This window comes from Rhinolophus sinicus, linkage group LG03, assembly GCF_036562045.2.
Source record: "Rhinolophus sinicus isolate RSC01 linkage group LG03, ASM3656204v1, whole genome shotgun sequence".
Taxonomy (NCBI): domain Eukaryota; kingdom Metazoa; phylum Chordata; class Mammalia; order Chiroptera; family Rhinolophidae; genus Rhinolophus; species Rhinolophus sinicus.
The window spans coordinates 165468958-165491352 of record NC_133753.1 but is presented as its reverse complement, the minus strand read 5'-3'; the positions used below and the strand labels follow the sequence as shown (position 1 = coordinate 165491352).

At 37.8% G+C, this 22395-nt stretch overlaps 1 protein-coding gene across 1 annotated transcript in view; it reads right to left on the bottom strand.

The window, feature by feature from the left end:
- Positions 1 to 459: 459 nt before the first annotated feature.
- The window catches only part of CDC20B (cell division cycle 20B), a 43789-nt gene continuing 21853 nt past the window's right edge, over positions 460 to 22395 (bottom strand). Inside the window, exons 4-12 of the mRNA XM_019743105.2 lie at positions 21249 to 21379; positions 18493 to 18586; positions 13828 to 13944; positions 13004 to 13200; positions 11819 to 11913; positions 9561 to 9786; positions 6991 to 7116; positions 6346 to 6463; positions 460 to 2488 (exon numbers count right to left, since the gene is read on the bottom strand). Coding sequence (XP_019598664.2) covers positions 2349 to 2488; positions 6346 to 6463; positions 6991 to 7116; positions 9561 to 9786; positions 11819 to 11913; positions 13004 to 13200; positions 13828 to 13944; positions 18493 to 18586; positions 21249 to 21379 — 1244 coding nt within the window. The 3' untranslated portion in view covers positions 460 to 2348. The remainder of the gene's footprint in view (positions 2489 to 6345; positions 6464 to 6990; positions 7117 to 9560; positions 9787 to 11818; positions 11914 to 13003; positions 13201 to 13827; positions 13945 to 18492; positions 18587 to 21248; positions 21380 to 22395) is intronic.

The following is a 22395-nucleotide window of genomic DNA, read 5'->3' as shown; positions in this document are numbered from 1 at the left end:
TCTAAGTTTTGCTTTGTCTTGTGCACCTGAAACTAATAAAATAAAATAAATAAATAAATAATTAAAAAAATAAATAAATAAAAAGAATTTTTAAATAGAAAAAAAAAAAAAAGCATATCCTAGATTTTTCCACCAAAACTAATACCAGGTAAAAGATATATTGTGGGCCGGCCCGGTGGCTCAGGCGGTTAGAGCTCCATGCTCCTAACTCCGAAGGCTGCCGGTTCGATTCCCACATGGGCCAGTGGGCTCTCAACCACTAGGTTGCCAGTTTGATTCCTTCAGTCCCTCAAGGGATGGTGGGCTGTGCCCCCTGCAACTAGCAACGGCCACTGGACCTGGAGCTGAGCTGCGCCCTCCACAACTAAGACTGAAAGGACAACAACTTGACTTGGAAAAAAGTCCTGGAAGTACACACTGTTCCCCAATAAAGACCTGTTCCCCTTTCCCAATAAAATCTTTAAAAAAAAAAAAAAAGATATATTGCTATTTGTCTTCAATGAAAGCACCTTGTTCGCACACCAGTATTAGCTGAGAGAAGTGGCTTTGGTTGTGACACAGTGTCACAAGACTGTTAAGACAGAAGCACCCAGATCAGAATAGTGGGAGACACTAGAAACTGTCTAATCATTTTGCTCATTTCCCTGCTACACACTTTCCTATAATTTAAACCTGGCTAATTAAGAAGATCAAATAAAAAACATTATCTTAAAGAAGAGTGTATATAGCAGAAGAGTATCAATCACATTTGAAGTTTTTGGTGACCTAAAATATTCTAAGGCAAGAATTACTAGCACTACCAAGCAGATTTTCTGAATTAGAAAAACAGGAAAAAGAAAATAACCTATTGGACAAATTAATACTAATTTGGCAGGTGAGTCCTCACACCCCTTGTCTATACTATTCCACTTTTCAATTATCAAGATTTTTGTTTTGTTTTATGGGGGGACTTAGAGGGGAAGAGGGAAGGGGGAAGGGCATGAGTATATATTGGCAAAAAATGTTTTATGACAAAGCAAACCAATCAATCAATATTTGTTATCTGACAGAAGAAAACATTCTAAGAAGCACTAAAAAGTATAATATGTACTCCCTCGACTCCTTGGTTTAATCTTCCAGGAAAGAAATAAAAATGTTACAACTGAAATAAACAAAGATTCACATAGTCATAAAAAATTTTTAAACAACTAAAATAGTATATTAATACCAAATAGGTGATATAGACTAATGCCAAGAATTCAAACCCAGGTAACATCATTTCAGAACCAAAGAGAGGAGCAGAAATTCCAGACTAGAAGAAAAGCTCCAACAAAGGCACGAAGGGTAGAAAATCACAAACTTAGTCCAGGGTTATTATAGGAGATAAGTGAAAATTAACAAGATAGAACAATGGATGATCAAGCTGGAAGAAACCTTAGCAGTTATTAAATCCAAATTCCTAATTTTGCAAATGTTGTGACACACCCATGGTCAATTACGGCAGAGCCAAGGCAAGAACAGGTCCCTAAACTTCAACTTCTGGGCTCAAGGCTCCAAGGTTTAGGTATTAGGGAGTCATTGAGAGTTTATGGGCAGGAAACAGAGAGGGTCGGCACAGTACTTTCAGAAATTTAACCTAACAGTGGTGTGGGGACCCTTGAAGAATAAAGACAGGAAAACCAGGTAGAAGGTAATTACAACAGACTGGTCATCAGGTATTCAGGACGTGACTAGGGTGAAACAGAAGAAAAGAGAACATGGGGTAATCTGAGTGAGCATGGAACACAATGATCAGGAGACTCCTGGGTAAAGGGATGACCAGGATGAGGATAAGACCGTGAAGAGGGAAAAGGGAATCCTACAGAGGAACTCATTTTGAGAGGAAATAATATGCATGCTCAACATACTGTTTAGCATATAGTAAGATTTTTGCCAATATCTGTCAAGTGAACACATTGTGTTTTTAATGTATTGAGTGTGAGTTAAAGACAGGAAAGGATCTCAAAAAGGAAATATCCAGAGACAGAAGTATGAGGCTGGAGCTTGGGAGAAAACTCAAGTGGGAAAGAAGTATCTCAAAATCTTTGCTATAGATTTTATTCTGAGTATAGTAGTGAAAATGCATCTCTAACAAGGAAGAGATAAGAGAAGAAGAAAAATGAAGAGCAGGAGGAGGGGAAAAGTGGAGAGAGAAGAATGGAGGGTTAAAAACAATGGCTGGGAAATGCAATAGGAGGAGGCAGAACAAATACAGTAACCTGAGAAAGAAGGTCAGGAGAATAGGCATTCACTTCAGGAAAAGCACTTCATCTTGTTTGATCCTCTTGACAATGCCATGCAGAAGACAAGGCCAATATCATCATTCGCACTTAGAAATCAGCAAGCTGAAGCTTAGAGGGGCTGAGCGGATAGCAGCATTTCCATACACAGGCTATGCCATCGGCTGCCGCAGAAAACACTTGGGTCTGGTCTGGACTCAAAGCCAAGTGCAGCACTCTGCCTCTGTGGCCTGTGGGAAGAAGGAAAGATAGTTCATGTTCCACATTGCAAGGGCTGGGGCTGAGGGCTGCGAAGCAACCTAAGGTGGGGGCCACGAATCCCATCCCAGAATAAAAGGCTTCTCTGAAACCTGCCAGGTTCAGAGCTGGCATTCCCACTGAGCCTTTGGTGCTGTGAACACCCGTCAGGGCAGACTCTGGGCAACATCACAGGGAGGCCAAGCTTTTGCTTCAGTTTCCCCTTCAGGGCACTTCCCCCTTCTATTAGTTTCCTGTGGCTTCCATAACAAACCACCACAAACTGCATGGCTTCAGACAACACAAATTTATTCTCTCACAGTTCTGGTGACCAAAAGTCCAAAATCAAGGAGTCAACAGGGCTGGCTCCCTATGTAGGCTCCAGGAGATATTCTGCTCCTTGCCTCTTCTAGCTTCCGGCAGCTGTTGGCTGTCCTTGATTTGTGGCCACATCATTCCAGTCTCTGCCTCTGTGGTAACATTGCCTCCTCTTCAGTGTGTCTGTTCTCCTTTGTGTGTCTCTTAGGAGGACACTTGTCGTTGGATTTTGAGCCCATCTGTATAATCTAGGATCATCTCATTTCAAGATCCCAACTTAATTACATCTGCAAAGACCCTTTTTCCAAAGAAGATCCCATTCACAGGTTCCAGGGTTTTGGCATGGATATCTTCTGGTAGACCATTTTTTAGACCTTCAGACCCCTCATGCCCCTTACTGTTATTAGTTCTATCTTGTTTAGTCCACCAACACCCAGGAATTGCTGTGCTCCTGCCACCTACCTCATCCCTTTTCTTATTCTCCCCAAAAAATTATCCCCTCATCACCTATATTTCAAGAAACTTTTCAAATAAACTGATGCAGCTTAATGGAAAAGGACCCCAAAATCTCTCCTACAAAGCATACATAAGTCTTTACAGACTTCTGGAGACAGAAGGAGACTTCTTTCTGTTACCTAATTGATCATTTCTCAAAGAACATTCTGTTGAACAAGTTCTCTATGAGGTTAATAGAAATTAAAAATGGTATAGATATGTAATGCTTCTAAATGAAATCTGAGAAAGAAAAGTCTATTCAATTAATATTATAGGTGATAAATATGCTTTCATTCTTTATTACAATGTGATAAGATGAAGAGGAAGGAAGAAAAGAAAACAGGAAAAAAAATAACAGTGGGGGAAAAAAAAGCCCAAATCTTTTCCAAAGCAGGCTTTGAAAAATCCTTGACTTAAAAAAATAGATAGCTACATCCAGAACTTGTTAGGAAAATGGCATTTGGATTGGAAGCAAAGGCATTCTTGAAATTCTTTTCAATGACAATCTTAACTTACTAGATAGTGGAAAATGTCATCTTTATCTCTAGACAAAGGTCCTCTTTCAGGATTCACATCACCAAGTTCCAAGTTCTAAAACTGTCATTGAAAGCATTGAAAGGTTTCTTTTCTTTGTGCAGCTATAGTCATAAATGAGACCACGTATTTACACATGTGCTGTGGACTGATAAAACCATATTAAAGGCCAGATCTCACTTACAAGTTGGCAAGTTAGCTACTCCTGTTTCATAAGTTATCTTTATTCTGTAGCCAGGTGGAAGAGACCTCTTAACTGAAATTTTCCTCCAGAGAATCATGACTGTGGTTAACAGGGTAACACTTAGTACTAAGTTGTGACCATAATTTAAAATATCTTTTTTCCAAACTTTTTTACCACAACCTACAGTCAAAACTACATTTTATGTAGTGGGCCCATGAATAGGCACGTATATGCACTGATAACTATCACAAAATTTCATAAAATAATACCTACTTTGTCATTGTTTCCATTCTATAGTATTCTATTTCATTTTTCTTAATGCTGATCTTGACTCATTCCATCCATGATCCAATAGGTCACAGACCCCCCAGTTTGAAAGACCCAGCTTTCAGTCACCGGGGTATATGTCAAGACAGTCTTGACCCACAATGGAAACAGTGATTCACAGTGAAAAACACATGGAAGTTAAATATTTCAGTAGTCCCATGCCATATGGCAGTGCTCCCTGAAGTGTGTTCATGGAACAAATACCTCAAGATGATCCTATACAAAAGATTTCCCAAATGTATTTGGGAAACACTGAATGCTATAACCTCCTCTTGGAGATTCACAGTACACATAGTAATATGACAAAGGTTTTCAGATGTCCTTAGGAAGGAAAAACCATTCTGTGTAACACAAAATTTCCAAATTTATCTGACCACATGATGAGTGTTTGTATAACAACCATCCTGCTAAACACTTTTGGGGCATATTGTATATAGAAGAAACTATGTTAGAGATGAAAATTAGTGTCTAAAAATTCAAAAGTAACTACATCTTCTCTAATCGTAAACTTTTTAAGAGAAGGAGAAATGGTTAATGTTCCTTTGGAATTCTGTCTAATATCAATGGGAAAAAAAGCATTTATAAGACATTAAAATTAAAGAACTTATAGCTTATTAAGACCAGAGAAACAAGGAAATATACCTGATAAGTTCATTCTTTACTCCAAGCATCAGCAAATTAATTCAAGTATCTATCAGATGCCCCCACCTAGCTAGCTAAAGGACCTACCTAGCTGCTGGAATTGTAATTTTGTAAAGATTTAGGTTTTAAGGCTTGGTTTAAAATATTTGTCTCAACTAAATGTCCAGTGAATTGCATAAGTTATGATGAAAATATGCAAAGGATCAATGCATGCTCCTCCTACATGCATGCCTGCCCACTGATGTGGCTCTGTCAAGAATTGCCTGTATTTTTTTTTTACCATACCATACAATATAACAGCTGAAGGATATAAAGTTCATTCTGAGGTTAACCAGAGGTTCAGCCAGGACGAACAGCAGAAGCAGGAAGTCTTTCTGTTGAGGGCCTTGTGTTGTTGCCAAATAACATTCTCAGAATCTCCAAAGAGAGTCATGGTATTATTACTACCTAACATTGGATACATTTGGTTTGCATCTTATCTCCTCCCACAAAAGTGTAGGCTCCATGAGGGCAAGGATATTATCTGTCTTATGCATCTGTGTATCTGCAGCACCCCAAAAAGTGCCTGGCACATAACAGAAGCTTAATAAACAAATTCCAGGGATTGGCCAGGAGACAAGGTTGAATGGAGAGAAGAAGATAGGCTATGTAATCAGAGTTCTGCAAGAGATTGGATGCCCGTGCTCTATTCCTTCATCAACCACCACTTCTGTCTCCCCTTTTCCCAGGGCTGGGTAGAAGATACCTACTCATCCCGGGGCCCCGTTAGCACTCCAGGTTACACCCAAGAGGATTTAAGAACCTTGAGGACGAGGCTTGTGTCATGGTCCACATTATAGGGTCTTGCTCTCAAGAAGTACCCAATCAAAGTTTGTAAAACTATGCTGAGAAATAACAGCAGTTTGCCTTGAAAGGGCAGAGGCTCACCAGACCCTCATGCTCTTTAGCAGCCTCCCCATGATGTAGAGCAAAGTCTCAGCCTTTCACATTTCTTCATCTCCCACACATTCCAACACTGCTGGTTCTTCTTCAGAATAAGGTAAGATAAGTTATGATGCTAACGACAGAGTTCAAAAACACAGTTCAAAACTGTCCACAATCATCACTGCATCATCTATACACGTACGCCACAAGGAGAAGATATGACAATTATACGTGATGAACAATCCTAGTCCAGTTTGGAAACACTCATCTACACCCTCCCCGAAGTGCGGTGGGTATAGGCCTCTTTCCTTGGATGAAATACATTCTTCAAAGAACCCAAAAGAGAAAATTCACTCCGGGCTTTGCCCACCAATGACAGCTCACTTGGCTATAGGTATATGGCATTTTACTCACTCATTTACTTACCAAAAAATCCACCTGACCTGGCCAGAGCAGGACAAGCCCACATAGTCACATCATTCTTAGGCGCACCCTGGCCAGTTGCAATCTCCTTTGTTTTAGGTAGCCAGATTAGTGAACAAATCTGTCATCATGACCGAAAAAAAACACAGAATTATGGCAGTTTCTGATTTATTATGAATATACTTTAAACTGATTCTAAGCAGAATACTCTGTCCACATACATCCTTCAGTCTAGCTGGGATTACAGTGTTAGGCAATTACATTAGTTCTAGGGAAGTTTATCCCAAGGCAACAATGGACTAAATATAGAAATAGGCTTAGGTGCAGTGAACCTATGAATTGAAGTGGACTATGATTATGGTCCAAGAATAGACAGACTGCTATCAACTTTCACCATCAAAGCAATGCTGATGGGACATGCAAAAAAAAAAAAAAGAAGGGACATGCAAAAAAAAAAAAAAAAACTGCACATGTTAAATTAATTTTCAACTCGCAGAAGAAGGTTTTACAAAAAGAAACTTTCAGCAAATGAAATCCCTATGGATTCAGCAGGTACAGAGCGGTGTGTCTGCATCTTGTGCTTTATCATAAATTATTTTCACAAGATTCTAGATCAGAATGAAGGTGACTTCCAGAGGAGACGTTTACCTGTGAGTTTGTGCTTGGGGTCTGGATGCTCTGCCCACTATTTATGTCTAAGATGTGTAAGTGTCCATCCTGCATTCCTCCTCCAACAGCAAGGATGCCAGCCTGCCAGGGACACCAATCCATGGCCTTTAAAGTTCCAAATAATCACACAGACAGGTCAGCCTTGGAGAAGGTTAACTTGTGAATGTGATGCATCCAGGTAAGCAAAAATTCCAGAGGTCTGCACCCATGGCAGCTGTCCTGGACCTCTTATCCAAGGACAGGAACAACTGCACTCTCCAGAGATTACTTCTCAGAAACTAGAAATCACCTATGAGGTGTCATCCTCAAATTTTGATAACAATTGTAAATATTTTCAACATAAAAATCACACAATAGTTAAGTTTGGAAAACTGCATTAACACATTTTATGGAGCAAAAATCTGCTGCTGGAGTGGTTCACGTGTGCCCTAGAATCTGGTTATGAAATGCAGCCTTTCTCTGGTTTGTCTACCTATGTCTTTACGTTCTAGGTCAGAGAAGAGAATAGAAGACAAAAGAGAGTTATGCCTGATTGCTCACAACTCAAAAGATTTCATGCATTATAACTTCTAATACAATTCAGAAAATATAATTGCCTTTTTATATTTATAAATTATTATAGTTAATTCTGAAAAATAGGATTTAGTATGACACACTTATATTGATAATTGAAATGATTGGCAACAATAATTTTAAATAACATTTTAACAAATATTTTAGTTATATTTATATATCCTTATAAATCATCCTGGTAACTATTCTCATTTTTGCATATTATCTTCTATATGTAAAAAAAGTATTTTTAAAGTATCAAACATAATGTAAAACTAGTCTATTTTTCTGTGGTTTTCACTTATATAAGTGTTTTCCATGTTTAACATATTTTTCATAATTATCATTTTAATAATCCCATAATATTCCATAATGTTATTATACCCTAATAAATTTTTGTTCTAATTCTGGAGTCAGGTTGCTTCTTTTTAATTTGATTTGGTTTGTTTTGCGTTGGATTAGGTTGAATTTTTTGGAGAGGGGTAGATTTTTTGTTTTGTTTTTCGTGTTTTGTTTTTATTGTTTGCTTTTGTAAAGAATACTATAATAAATATATTCGGGCATATGTCTTTTGTTTCTGACAAATTATTTTTTAGTAAATTGCAAGCTTCAGAAGTTTTCCATATAGTTGCAACTTTTTACAACACCCACGTCAAACGAAGACACTAATTTCATCCTAAGGTAAAGGTTCTTAGAGTTAAATTTTTTTTTTTAAATGGCAGCGAATATTTTATTCCATGACCCTTCAGATTGGGTTTATGCTATGTTATTTTTTTTATATAATTTATTTTTTAAATTTATTGGGGTGACAATTGTTAGTAAAATTACATAGATTTCAGGTGTACAATTCTATATTACATCATCTATAAATCCCATTGTGTGTTCACCACCCAGAGTCAGTTCTCCTTCCATCACCATATATTTGACCCCCCCTTACCCTCATCTCCCACCCCCCAACCCCCCTTACCCTCTGGTAACCACTAAACTACTGTCTGTGTCTATGAGTTTCTGTTTCTCATTTGTTTGTCTTATTCATTTGTTGTTTTTGGTTTATATACCACATATCAGTGAAATCACATGGTTCTCTGCTTTTTCTGTCTGACTTATTTCGCTCAGCACTACACTCTCAATAGAGTTAAAATTTAAAATTTCCAATCCCACACGCAATTCTAGAAATTTGCCCATTTCCCTGTATTAATAGGTAGAATCTCATTTCCCTCCCTTTGAATCTGGGCTTTGAGAGAACATCTGTGACACCAAAGGAAGAAAAGTATGGATTTTTTTTTTTATTAGAAATAAGAATTTTAAGTACAGAGAAATAAGAAAGTATTATGCAGAGCATGGTGGAGGTTATTCTGTAGCACCCTTCCTCCTTGTAGCAACAGGTCTCCTTACTTGGATGTGAGCTCATGACCCAGGCCTGGTCGGTCAGTGTGCCCACCTCTCTGGCTGCAATTATCAATTGAGAGATGAGCACGTGACCAAAGCCAGACCAAAGTCCTGCCTAGGACTTTTCTACCAGACTTATAAGAAACAATTGTTTCTTCTCCAACTTCCATCTGAGAGAATCTGAATCTGAAGCAGCCAAGAGCCATCTTGCCTACAAAATGGAGTCTGAATGATGAATGAAACTAACCAGAGACAAGTAGATCAAAGCCAAAGAGACAGGACCCTAATGACATTATTTAAGGCCCTAGACCCAGCCAATATTTGAAACAGCTGTATGTACCCAGGACTTCTCGGTGACATAAGAAAATACATTTACATTTTGCTTATATTCAAACTTGACTTTGGTTTCTGTTAGTTACAACCAAACAATATGACACACGTGGAGTAAAAATAGAGTTGTGTTTCAGGAGAGGGATGGCAAAATCCAAAACAAATTCTAGGGGAAGAAAAATCTCAAAGCATTGGTGTAATGGCTTTGTTTTCATGTGTGAAGGATGCCCAGTGGTCTCTGAGATAAGGGACACCTAGAAAACTACCAGATGTCTTACCTTGACTGCTGTGGGTTGGGGTATGACTTTTATTGGTTGACTTTGTGCACGCACACCTGGATCCTGGGGCCAGATAGTCAGCAGTCCGTCACTACAGCCACTGGAAAGCAGCCTGCCATCTGGTGACCACTTCAGAGCACATACAGCTTGCTTGTGGTGAAGTGTTCCAACGTGATGCTGCGCTACCCGAACATCATGATGATACACGTGGCCCAGTCTTGACCCACTGCACAGAGGTAAAGGGGCAGAATTATGACAGAAAACTTGAGCCCTATTGCTACATAAGCATTTGAAAACATGAAGGAAAGAATTATTTGAACTATTGAAAGACCTCTTAGGACAGATTCAAAACCAGGTAGACATTCCTTGGGTTAATAAAGATGGACTATACTATCTGAGTGATTCTTTTCAACAATGAAATAGATTTTTCTGGCAGAGTTTCATATCTGAATACTGAGAAGATATCCTTTGATAGATTTCTCTAATGGCTTTAATATGATGCAGACAACCATGGAAAACAGATTTATAAGGTTACCAGATTTTCCCAGATTTATGCGCTGGACCTAGGAAATATTACTTTTCTGGAATTCAGAATATTTCACATAATCTCAACGAAATGGTTTTAGTGTATATTAATATATTTATATATAGTATAGTAAAACAGTATATATATGTTATAGTAAAATGTTAACCATAGAAATTTATTTCCTTTTTCTTTTATTTTATAGATTCACTATTAATTTTGCTACTGCTAATACTCTAAAAAGAGTATAAAACTATCTGAATGTCCCAGCCAACTGTAATATGATTAAAAATCAGTGGATAATGTCTCTACTCACTCTCCGTGATTTGGATCCAAACAATGATAAAGATCCTATCACTTTAAAAACTAATACACTCTTTCTGGACTAATCTTATTTTCCTCCAAGGAGCAAGTAAGTTACTGCCTATCATTTTTTTCTGAAATTTCTCAAAAGTCCAGAATCATATTTTTAAAAACTATACAGGCTCAACATTGACTAGCATTCTGATGAACAATATGGGTTCTGCAGCCAGACCGCCTATGTTCAAAGCCTAATTCTTCCCTTTGTACTAACCAGAGGACCTCAGGCTAGTGTCTTAGTTTACTCATCAGAAAAACTGGGGAGGCGGATTAAAAAAAAAACACTTTACAGTTTTATTGCAGGAATTAAAACACGATTATGGACATAGAGTATATAGCACTGTGCCTGGCATCAAAATGTTAACTGCTATTATTACAAGAAAGGATCTGTTCATATTTCTCATTGATAATGAAACTAAAACAATGCAGACTGTAAAAGGAACCTGAGATAGAACTAACCTGCTTGCAACAACTTCTCAGTGTAAATATTTAGGCATTTTTAGGGTGTTTTGCTTAAATGGTTGTAAGTTTAGCCTATAATCACAAGGTACGAATATTTCAAATTTATATCTGAACTACTTAAAGAAATTGTAAAAGGCTTTGGAATTTATTTAATTTAAATCTACTTTAAGAAATACAGTATGAAGACAAATGGCTATTACTAAAAGCAATGTATATTTAGACCAATTATATAGGATCACAGGAACCAGTCACCTAACTTTTCTGGTTAAAAAGAAGCAGTTAGACTAAATCAATAGTTCTCAAAAGTGATGTAGCATCAGTATCATTTGGGACATTAGAAAGACGAATTATCAGCACACCTTCAGACCTACTGAATCCAAAATTACTGGAGAGCAACAACCTGTGTTTTAAGGAGCGTTCCAGGTGATTCTGATGCATGCTCAAGTTTGAGGACCACTGACCTGGTCAATCTATGTGGTTCCTTCCAGCTCTAACTTCTGGGGTCTATGCCCCAGAAAGCTTAATGTATTCCAAATTATTGATACCAATAGTAATAAAGCCTTGACTTCAACAAAATATCCCTCTAATAGGTACTACTAGTACAAAGAATCTCTTTACTTAAACGGAGTTATACATTTTATCTGAACAATTTAGTGAAGCATGAACCTCACATTCCAGGACTAGCACATGCTGTATGCACGTAGCCACCACGGTAAGTGTGGCCACTGGACCACTTACATCACCAGAAGACTTGAACACCTGAGAGGGTAGGATCGTATCTGATACTAACTAATATCCTGTTCAATTTTATTTTGGCTTTGGTTTTGGTTTTAAATTTTATAGTTCTATTCACTCAGCCTCCAAAATCAATTGGGGATACAAATATAATTGGTTCCAATAAGATGCCTCTTACCTGCTGAGTATACAGTGATTCCAGCTCAGAGCCGCAACTACTGACAAATGACCAAGCATATTTCTCAGCTGCTTTTTAGTTACCACATCCCATAACTGAAAAAATGAACAAGCAGAGTTATATAGCATTGACATTTTCACAGCCCACTCTCTTCTCAGGGGCCTGATAGTCAATTAATGTTGATAGAGCCAGTTTTTGTACTAAGTGAAAGCTCAACACCTTTCAACCCTAGTCAGCAGTTCTCAATGTTGTCTGCATATTAGCATCACCTAGGAAGAGTGCTATGGATGCTATCAATTGTGATTCAATGGTAGGAGTAGAGCCTGAGCATATGGCATTTATTGTAAAGTTCACTGGGTGAATTCAATGGGTAGCCAAGGGTTGAGAATCACTATCACATGACTAGTTCCTTCTAATTTGTGGGAATTCCAAACCTGGAAATGCACCTACCATTACCAACAAATAAAATTTGGGTGTCTAGACACTTCCTAGAGACAGGAATTTTCTTTACTGCTAAGAAACTTCTTTCCTGCCAGCTACAAATGATATTCTGACCCACATGAAGAATGAGAATTTTGGTATAAGAAGAAATCATGGCATAGCCTTCATAATATCCAGTATCACTGCAAAGGTGTGAAAGCAGTAAGAGCCATCTGTGGCCCTCCAAAACCATCAAACGTGTGAGCAATATTGTTTCTATTATTGCTAATAAGCAATAGTAATAACGTGCATGAGAAATTAAATAGATTGATGGAAACTTGGTAAATCCCCAATTCAGAGAGCCTATCAGAAAAAAATTCACTCATTTTAAATAACTCTACTTCCGGTCATGGCTCGAGGTGAGAAAGGAGAATGGGAGGTTATCTTCTTCTCTTCAATGTCCTAAAACTGGGAATTCTACGAGCCCAACTTTAGTTTGAGAGAAAAGACTTTAAAAATGGGAAAAAATGAAAGAAAAAAAATGACAGAAAGATTGCTTGGAAAAACTAAGCAGAGTATCCCTGTGTCCTTATTAAATGTCATGAAGAAAAGAACCAGAGTGATATAGCCTCTTATTCCCCATAGCTTCAAGTACCACAACTAATCCAGTTTCTTTATTTTATATCAACCTGTGATTAAAAGTCGATCTTAGTTATCTAACAATTACACAGAGCACATTATGAGAAAGAAACAGCTGTCCAGTACTTGTACTTCTCCTTCGCTGGTGCCAACTGCCAGGCAGCTCCCCTCTTTTATCCAGGACACAGAAGATACATAGTTACTAGTGAGACTTAAGTCTATATTTTCAACCCCATTGTGGTTTTCCCCATTCCAGATGTATACAGAAGATCCCAGGGCTACAGCAACAAGATCTTGAGAATTCCAGTCTAGGATATTCAGATCTATAAAAAATGAATTTCAAATTAGGGTGATTAGATAGCCAAGTAAAAACATTTTCAAATAAACAACATTATTTATAGGTAGAGGTCAGTTGGAAAACAGAATCATGGATCCAAGCAGATCATTAGAAGTTCAAAACTGAAAATGTCCTGGAAAACTCCAAAGATCACTGAACTACTTACAGGCCTTAAAGCTCACTGTACCCCACAACTCATTATTTATATTCTACATTGGCATGTTGGTAGCAGTTCCATGTGGATTAGTCCTGGCTTCCCAACTAGATCACAAGTAGACACATAAGACCCAACAGGGCTATTTGACGGATCGGCTTTGTTCATGTTTAAAATATATGCATAAGAATAGGCCACCATTTGTACAGTTAATTCTAATACAGTAACACAAAATGTATATTTTTGTGTGCCCTACCAACACCACCAACACCCATTCCTGAACATGAGCACTGCACAAGGAAAAGCAAACTATATTAGCCATATTTGGATGCTACACCATTTGGACACGAGGCAAAGGCCCATCTGGTTCTCACAGAATCAAATTTCAAGTTTATGCCATAGCACAGGATATATTTTGTCATTTCAACTTTTCAATTCATGATATAAACAATAACTTACAGTAGTCATTTCGAAGACCAGTAAGATGAATCTTCACCTCTGGTTGGAGGATAGAATAGTTTATATCACTGAACCTTTTAACATGGAAGGATTCATCTCCGACTCCATCTCTGCAGCCTACCAGAAACAAACAGTTCTATACATCTCTATGATCCTGGAAACATCATATTCATACTTGAAGGTAATAAGAAACAAGGAAGTGAAAAAAAAAGTGGTCATCATGGTAAAAATGAATTACAAATTGCAGGGGGAGGAAAGAAAACAAAAAGGACTTAATTTAAATATTTTTTTAAAAAATATTCAATGGCATTGTCTAATAAAAGCATATGCATGCTAGATCTAAATGTAATGACAGATCTTGTGGGGCGCACACAGAGACACTATATCATGCTTTGAACAATCGTATGTATACTGTCACTTGAGATTTTAAAACCAAAGAAAATTTTGTATATCCCTATGTCTATCACATCAACAATTACCTGGCAGACCTAAGCCCTCCTCTGAGTCTTTGTCAATAAATATTTGTTGATTCATTGACTTTGGCTCTTTTTCTCACTGTTTCTGTACCAGAGCACATAGGGTTATGTCTGGCTAGTTTTATCTAGGACTACCTGCGGTCAGGATCATATCTTGTGCTCAGTTTTAATGCTCATCAAAGACTCCACTAAGTCTAAACCACAGGCCACTATCTTTTCATCTCTCCGACCACTTGGCTTACGATCAAACGGAGAACGTCATGTTCAACAGGAACTGAGCCCACCCAGGTTATTGTGGTCTCTATGACCACATGGCTTCTGATAGAAGCATGAGACCTTCACAGTGTTATACCAAGAAGCCAGGTTATTGTTCATAGCCTCAGTGTTAGCTATGAAAACCTGCAGTTGTGGGCAGAACTGCAAGGTTACAAGAAATTATCAAGCACTATTAATAAAGGTTTTTTAAAAATCAAGTACAAACCTCCAGTTATAAAATTAAAAGGTCATAAGAATGTAATATGCAGCATGTGACTATAGTTAATAACACTGTATTGCATATTTAAAGCTTGCTAAGAGGGTAGATCTTAAAAGTTCTCATTAATACCCCCCAAAATGAAATATTTTGGTATAAATCTAATAAAACATGTACGATATCTGTATAAAGAAAACTACAAAACTCTAGTTAAAGAAATCAAAGAAAACCTAAATAAATTGAGAGATATTCCATGTGCATGATAAGAAGATTCAATATTATTAAGATATCAGTTCTTTCCAACTTGATTTGTAGCTTCAATGTAATCCTAGCAAGTAATTTTGTGGATACTGACAAACTGATTCTAAAGTTTATATGTGGGGGGGAAGTCCCAGAATAGTCAACACAATATTAAAGGAGAAAAACCAAGTTGAAGGACTAACACTATCTGACTTTAAGATTTACTGAAAACTATAGTTATGTCTTATTAGGGGGACCACTTCAGGGATGGTGCAGATGCCTGATTACTGCACTGTACACCTGAAGCTGAAGTTGAATAATAATTAATGTCAACTATAAATATATATATATATGGACAGAGCCCCAGAAACCAGTTTCCAGGCTCTCGGCCTCACATAGAAAGGTGCTGGCTCAGGTAGTAAATGGCCATCAACTGTGATTGGAAGGCCATCAGCTGTGGCTAGTTGGCCATCAGCTGTAACCAGTGAGCCATTGGCCACTAATATAACTGCTGTGGCTACGCTAGCAAGAAAATGGGGGCTAGCAAGAAGATGGTGGCTGGGCTGGCAAGCGCGGATTGCAGTTAGCACAGCGGAGTGCAGGTTGCAGATTGCAGAGAAGTGGACAGCAAGTTGCACACAGTGTGGCTCCTGCTTCCTGTGTCTCCAACCCAGCTGCCAGCGAGAGTATAGTGGTATGACTCCCCTACCTATGGCTCCGTGGGTGTTCCTTTTTGGCCTCACTATATCCTATGTTCTTATGTGGGGAGCGGGACCAGAGACCCCACAGGCTGTCCCGCATGACACATGGCGTAGTCAGCAGGATCCCCTGCATGACATATATATATATATATATATATATATATATATATATACACACAAGAAGTAGAGTACAGCATAAAGAATAGAGACAGTGGAAATGTAACAACTGGATGCAATATCAGAGGGGTAGGAGATTCGGGGAAGAAGGTTATCACTTTGTGCGGGGTATAAATGTCTAACTATTACATTGTTTTGTACACCTGAAACTAATAATAATAATAAATTAAAATTAAAAAGCTATAGTTATCAAGACACTGTGGTATTGGCAAAAGAATAGACAAATAGATCAATGGAACAGAATAAAGAGCCCAGAAATAGACCCACAAATATAATCAACCAATCTTTGACAAAGGAACAAAGGCAAAGCAATGGAGAAAATTTGGTCTTTTCAACAAGTGGTGCTGGAACAACTAGACATCCACATATAAAAACAAATGAATCTAGACACAGAGCTTATACACTTCTCAAAAATTAACTCAAAATGGATCATGGACTAGAAGTAAAACACAAAACTATAAAACTCCTAAAAAATAACATAGGAGAAATATCTACATGACCTCACGTTTGGCAATAACTTTTTAGATAGGACACCACAGGCACAACCCATGAAAAAAATAACTGATAACCTAGACTTCATTAAAATTAGAAACATCAGCTCTGCAAAACACAATGTCAAGAGAATGAGAAAATAAGCCACAGACTGGGAAAAGCATTTGCAGAAGACATATGTGATAAAGGACTGTTATCTAAAATATACAAAAAACTCTTAAAACTGAACAATGAATAAACAAACAACCTGATTAAAAATAGGCTAAATATCTAGACAATTCACCAAAGATGATATACAGCAGGCAAATAAGCATATGAAAAGATGCTCAACATCATATGTCATTAGGGAATTGCAAGTTAAAACAATGAGACATCACTACACATCAATTAGAATGGCCAAAATCCAAAACACTAACACCACCAAATGCTGACAAAGACGTGGAACAACAGGAATTCCCACACATTGCTGGTGGGAATGCAAAACAGTACAGCCACTTTGGAAGACATTTTGGTGGTTTCATATAAAACTAAATATGCTCTTATCATATAATCCAGCAATTGCACTTCTTGGTATTTACCCTAATGCATTGAAAACTTATGCCCACACAAAAACCTGCACACAAATGTTTATAGCATCTTTATTCATAATTGCCAAAACATAGAAGCAATAAAGATGTCCTTGAGTAGATGAATGGATAAACTGTGGTACAACCAGATAATGCAATGTTATTCAGTGCTAAAAAGAAATGAGCTATCAAGCCATGAAAAGACATGCATGGAGGAAACTTAAATACATATTACTGAGTGAAAGAAGCCAACCTGCAAACGTTACATGCTATATGAGTCCAACGATATTACATTCTAGAAAAAACAAAACTATGGAGAGATTGAGAAGTTTGCCAGGGGTTAGAGGAGGAAGGAGGAATAAATAGGTGAAGTACAAAGGATTTTTAGAGCAGTGAAAGAATAATGATGGATACATGTCATTATACATTTGTCAAAATCCATAGAATGTACAACACCAAGATGGAATTCTAATGTAAACTATGGATTTGGGGTAATAATGATATATCAATATAGGAACATCGATTGTAGCTGGTGTGGGATGTTGACAGTGGGGGAGGCTGTGCATGTGTTGGGGCAGGAGATGTATGAGAATCCTCTGTAGTTTCCCCTCAATTTTGCTATGAACCCAAACTCCTCTAAAAAATGTGATAGATAGATGATTGGTAGATATTAAAAGATAGATAGATGATAGAAGCAATACCTTCAAAATTCTGAGTAAAACTAGAATTTAGAGCCAGTCAAACTATGAATCAAATGTAAGATTAGAATAAGGACCTTTTTAGATCAGCAAACTGAGAAATATCACAACATAACTTCCAGGAAATAGTGGGTCTAGCATGGAAGAAGAGAAGTCCCAGAATTATAAATGTGCAATGGGCCAACAGATCAGCAGGCTCTGGCCGGAGGTGACCCAGGAAAACTGGACCTGATGTGGGTGGGTGCATGCAAAATGTAATTGATAGCTGGGAACAAAACATAGGAGCATTTCGGGGAAACAATCATAGTTGCATAGATATCTAGTAAATGAAAATATAAAGCAACTTGTAATTCCAGGAAAAACAAAAAGTTACACTAGAAAAGAGGCATAGTTATGGTACACTAGTTGGCTTGGCAGTGAATAATAGTTGTATAGTAATATCATGTTAACAGTGACGACTAATATTAGTTTTCCACAGTGTGATGTAAGTAGACCAAAGGAAGTGAATGAATCAGGAAAACTAAGTTCTTATGTACTATGCTAGAACGTCATGATAAAAATCTAAAATTGCAAGAAACAGCAGTTTACAAATATTATTCAGAAAATAGATGTAAAGGCTGGGGGAATAGCTAGAAGAGCTAAGGGTGGTTGCCTCTAGAAAATGGGACTTGGAAGTGGGGATTGGTTAAGGCAGAGGATTACAAGAATTATCTAAATTTTACAATTATGTTATTTAGTCTAATAACATAATTAGTGATACATTTTAAGATAAGGAAGAAGTGAAGGATGTAGGGAGAGAGGAGGGTAGGAAAGAAGGGCAAACAGAAAATCTTTGGCCAATACCTTTCCAAACACACTGGGATTGCTCACAGAGCTGCATTTTCCCATTAACCTGCTGAGCCACCTTCTGGGTTGAAAATAGCTCGTTTAGGCATTTCTGAAAAGAAACACAAAGAGCATACTTCTTTAGAAACATTCATGTACATCTCAGAGTGATTCGTGACAGAGTTAAAACTGATAATTCACTAGGAAGTTCAAAGATTCCACATTACCAAACCAACACACAATAATTGCTGTTACTAATTAACCACTGTGTAACCAACACAGTGCTGAGCATTTTACATATATGTATTATTTCTAATCTCCCCCAATAACTCCATAGGACAGGTATTACTCAGCTAGAATAAAATCCTCTTTCATTCTTCTAGCCTAAAAATCTTTTTAGCCTACAAATCAACCATAGGCCAGTGATATCATCAAAGCCTGCAAGAACTGAAATGTCACGATATTTCTAGTACTTTATAAAATTAAAAGACCTCCCCAAAATAATAAAGTGGAGCATTAGTAAGGCTACTTTTCAAAAGAAAGATTTCTTTTGTGGGATGCCTGTCAGATTCAACCCAGAGATGTTCCGCATCTGTTACTGAGATTCTTCTCTGTGCCTCAGTTTTCCTCATCTATAAAAACATAGGGATTGAACTAATCATTTAAAGGTCCCTTTCCATTATCACCTTAACGCATTAGAAATAGGAACATCAAGTCAAAAGTATCTTAAGTAACTTGGCTGAATTTCCATGAGCACAAATATCTGATATCTATCCCTTTGGGCTACTATATAAAAAACACTTTTGACATTCTTACATCCAACTTTGATCAAAATTAGATAGGAAAATTAGTAATAAGGGTAAAGAAAAATACTCATTGGAATTTTCTACAACCATAACGGTGAATAGTTGAAGCAGAGAAAATTCATTTTTTACTTCTTCACAACAATATATTCAATCTTACGTGTATAACAATCACTGGATCACCATAATTCAGACAGAAGTCTCTCCGACAGGCATCATTTTGATATTTTGGGTTTTTTCCCAGATATTATGTCACATAATAGGCATTGCCAGTCAATCAATCATGGATTTTAGGTATTCAAAGTACAATTAAGAATAAAGCAGGGTTTCCCAATCTCAGCGCTATTGGCCGTTAGTGGCAAATAATTTGTTATTGTGGGGCTCTTCTGTGCATTATAGGACGTTTAGCAGCATCCCTAGCCTCTGTCTCCTAGATGCCCTCTCTCTGGGCTGTGCTAATCAAAAATGTTTACAAAGATTGTCAAATGTCCCCTGGGGAGCAAAATTACTCCTAGTTGAGAACCACTGGTATAAAATAACATTTCTAAAAATGGCCCACTAGCCAATAATAGCTCAACATAACTCCACAGATGCACTTCTTCAGAATCCCATAATTACCCCAAAACTGACCAAGGTACTACCCAAACACAGTGTACTTCTGCCTGATGTACCCGGGAGGCTCTTCCCTAAGTGAGGTCTACTTATCACTTTAATAAGTAACTTGGCCTAGAGTTGATTGGATATGAGAATTCTGACCATCTCCACAGCTATGCCGGCCGTCCCTGCGGAATCACCCTTCAGTGATCTCTGACGATCACACAAAGACATGTTTATTGTTAAGGTGAAAGATCTCATTTTGTATCTGCACCACTCTTGATGCTGTTTGACTCCCAACTAGTCATGACAACTAATATTCTACATAAAAAGTAGTAAAACAGTTTCCATTATCCCCTGCCCAGGTTCCTTAGTGACACTGGGATGATGTTCTGGCTGGATAACAATTGCTATATGGATGGTACCATTGTGACCTGACAGACAGCCACCAACTTTGCTGCCACTAGTTACCAGACAGCATAAGAGGAAGGAAAAGGGAGTCCTGAAGTCAAGGCAGTAGAAACTCCGATCAGCAGTAGAGTGTGGAAAGGACAGTGGTGCTCAAAACCTGGCCAGGGTATGAGGTCAACAGCGCCCCTAATTACCTCAGTAGAACTAACTCCCTTGCCATCTGCACCCCCAAACCCTTACCCAACAAGAAAGCATTCAGCAAAACACCTGCTCTAATACATTTACTTTCAATTGCATATGAGTTCAAATAATTAAATTTCACATTCACAATTTTTATAGTTCCTCTAGCAAGATCGTATATGCCAAGCACAGCAGCATATTAAAAGAGTAATTTTGCCTAAATCAAGAATTTATGAGTTTCTAGCATAAAGCTTTCTAAATGAAACACTGATTCCTTTAGAAGCTCTTCACTGGATTGGATAAACTTAAAAACATGTACTGACAGTTAATGTGCCCCAAGGATTTAGGGCAGACTCCAAAGATTTTAAAACCATAATAAATAAGATACTTGAAAGAACTAAATTAACTTAGTCAAGAAACAAAAAACAACAGCAACAAAGAATTAAGGGAAACTGATTGCACAAGGGATCTTTTGACTGATAGGAAGCATATCATAGTATGTATAATTGTATCATATTTTTAACCTTTACCTTTTTTATGGTTATTCTCATTTTCACTTTTTTGATTGATATTAACTAAACACTTTTCTGTGTATTTGTCAGACATTTTATTTATTTACAAAATGCTTCTATTCATGTGCTTCACTCACTCATTTTTTCTATCAGGAACCCATCACTTTCATACTGACTTGTAAGAGCAGCTAAGCCAGCTCTTTCCTCATAGTTGGGATTCAGTTGTCTGAGCTTGTCAAGATGTGAGATCTTCCAGTTTTCTCTCCTTACCTACCTGGCTTTTTGAGGCAATGTCTTCCTTCCGGCCTCCGTCCAGTGCATGAGGTGCCTGGCAAAAATGGAGAGTCGAGCTATTTGTTTCAAGATTTCCTTTGATGGGAGTCTTCAGTAATTCTTTGTAGGATCCTGCAAGAAAAACATTTAGCTTTGAATTTGGTTTTTAAAACAAGATAATCACTTTGACTGGAGGTCAACCCACGGCATCTTTCACAGTAGAACAGAATGTGAAGACACAGGCCCTTGTCTCTCCAAAACCCTGAACCAGAAAGAGAGGATGAGGGAGGGAGGGACCATACAGGATCTCATCCAGAATACCAGGTTCATAAGTGAACACTGCCTCCGTGACCTCTACAGCCAGGAGGACATGCCAACTGCAGCAGCAGCCAAAATGCTTTATCTCTGTATGGAAAGAACATATTTGTACATTTGAAGAATGAATGCAAACAGTTCAATAGTTTAAATTGATGGAGCAAAGGGTGTCTGGTTAGCCCAGGCTATGATCATTCTGCCAGGAAATCCCTATGGGACCCTGCTTTGCCAATCGTTGACATTCACGACATGATCAAGCGCAAAAACACTTTGCCTCTCCGTCTTCGTATTGCAAAAAGGTGTTGTAAGAGTAGTTTGCGATGACATCAGTAAAATACTTCCTAAATTAAAACAATAGAAGAGTGAATGTTATTTGCATCATTATTATTCCTAGCTATTCTCTTCTCAGGATTGAGAAAGCCCTTTACCAGACTTTTAACTGCACTGAAAATCTTGTCGAGTCGTCCTATAAAACTAATTACCTGCCATTATCATTTGTTCAGCAGAGGAGCCAAGGGACCATTGGAAAATCTTGACCTTTTGCCATGTGGCAATCCCTTCTTCACTTGGGTTTGATAAATTGTCACTGATAATGTTTCTAGAATCCAGCACCTTGAGTCCTGGGCAACCCCAAATCTAAGAAATATAGTTTACATCACAGCAGAAGGGGGGATTGAAAACAGAAAACATTCTGCAAAGTTTTAGATCTTGTTCTTTGTCCTAAGACATTTGCATGCTTGTTTTGATATGCTATTTGCATAGATAAGCATAGAGGAGAAGCCAGCTCTCAGAACTTCAAATGAGAAAGAAAAACTTGCAATTGGATGATGACA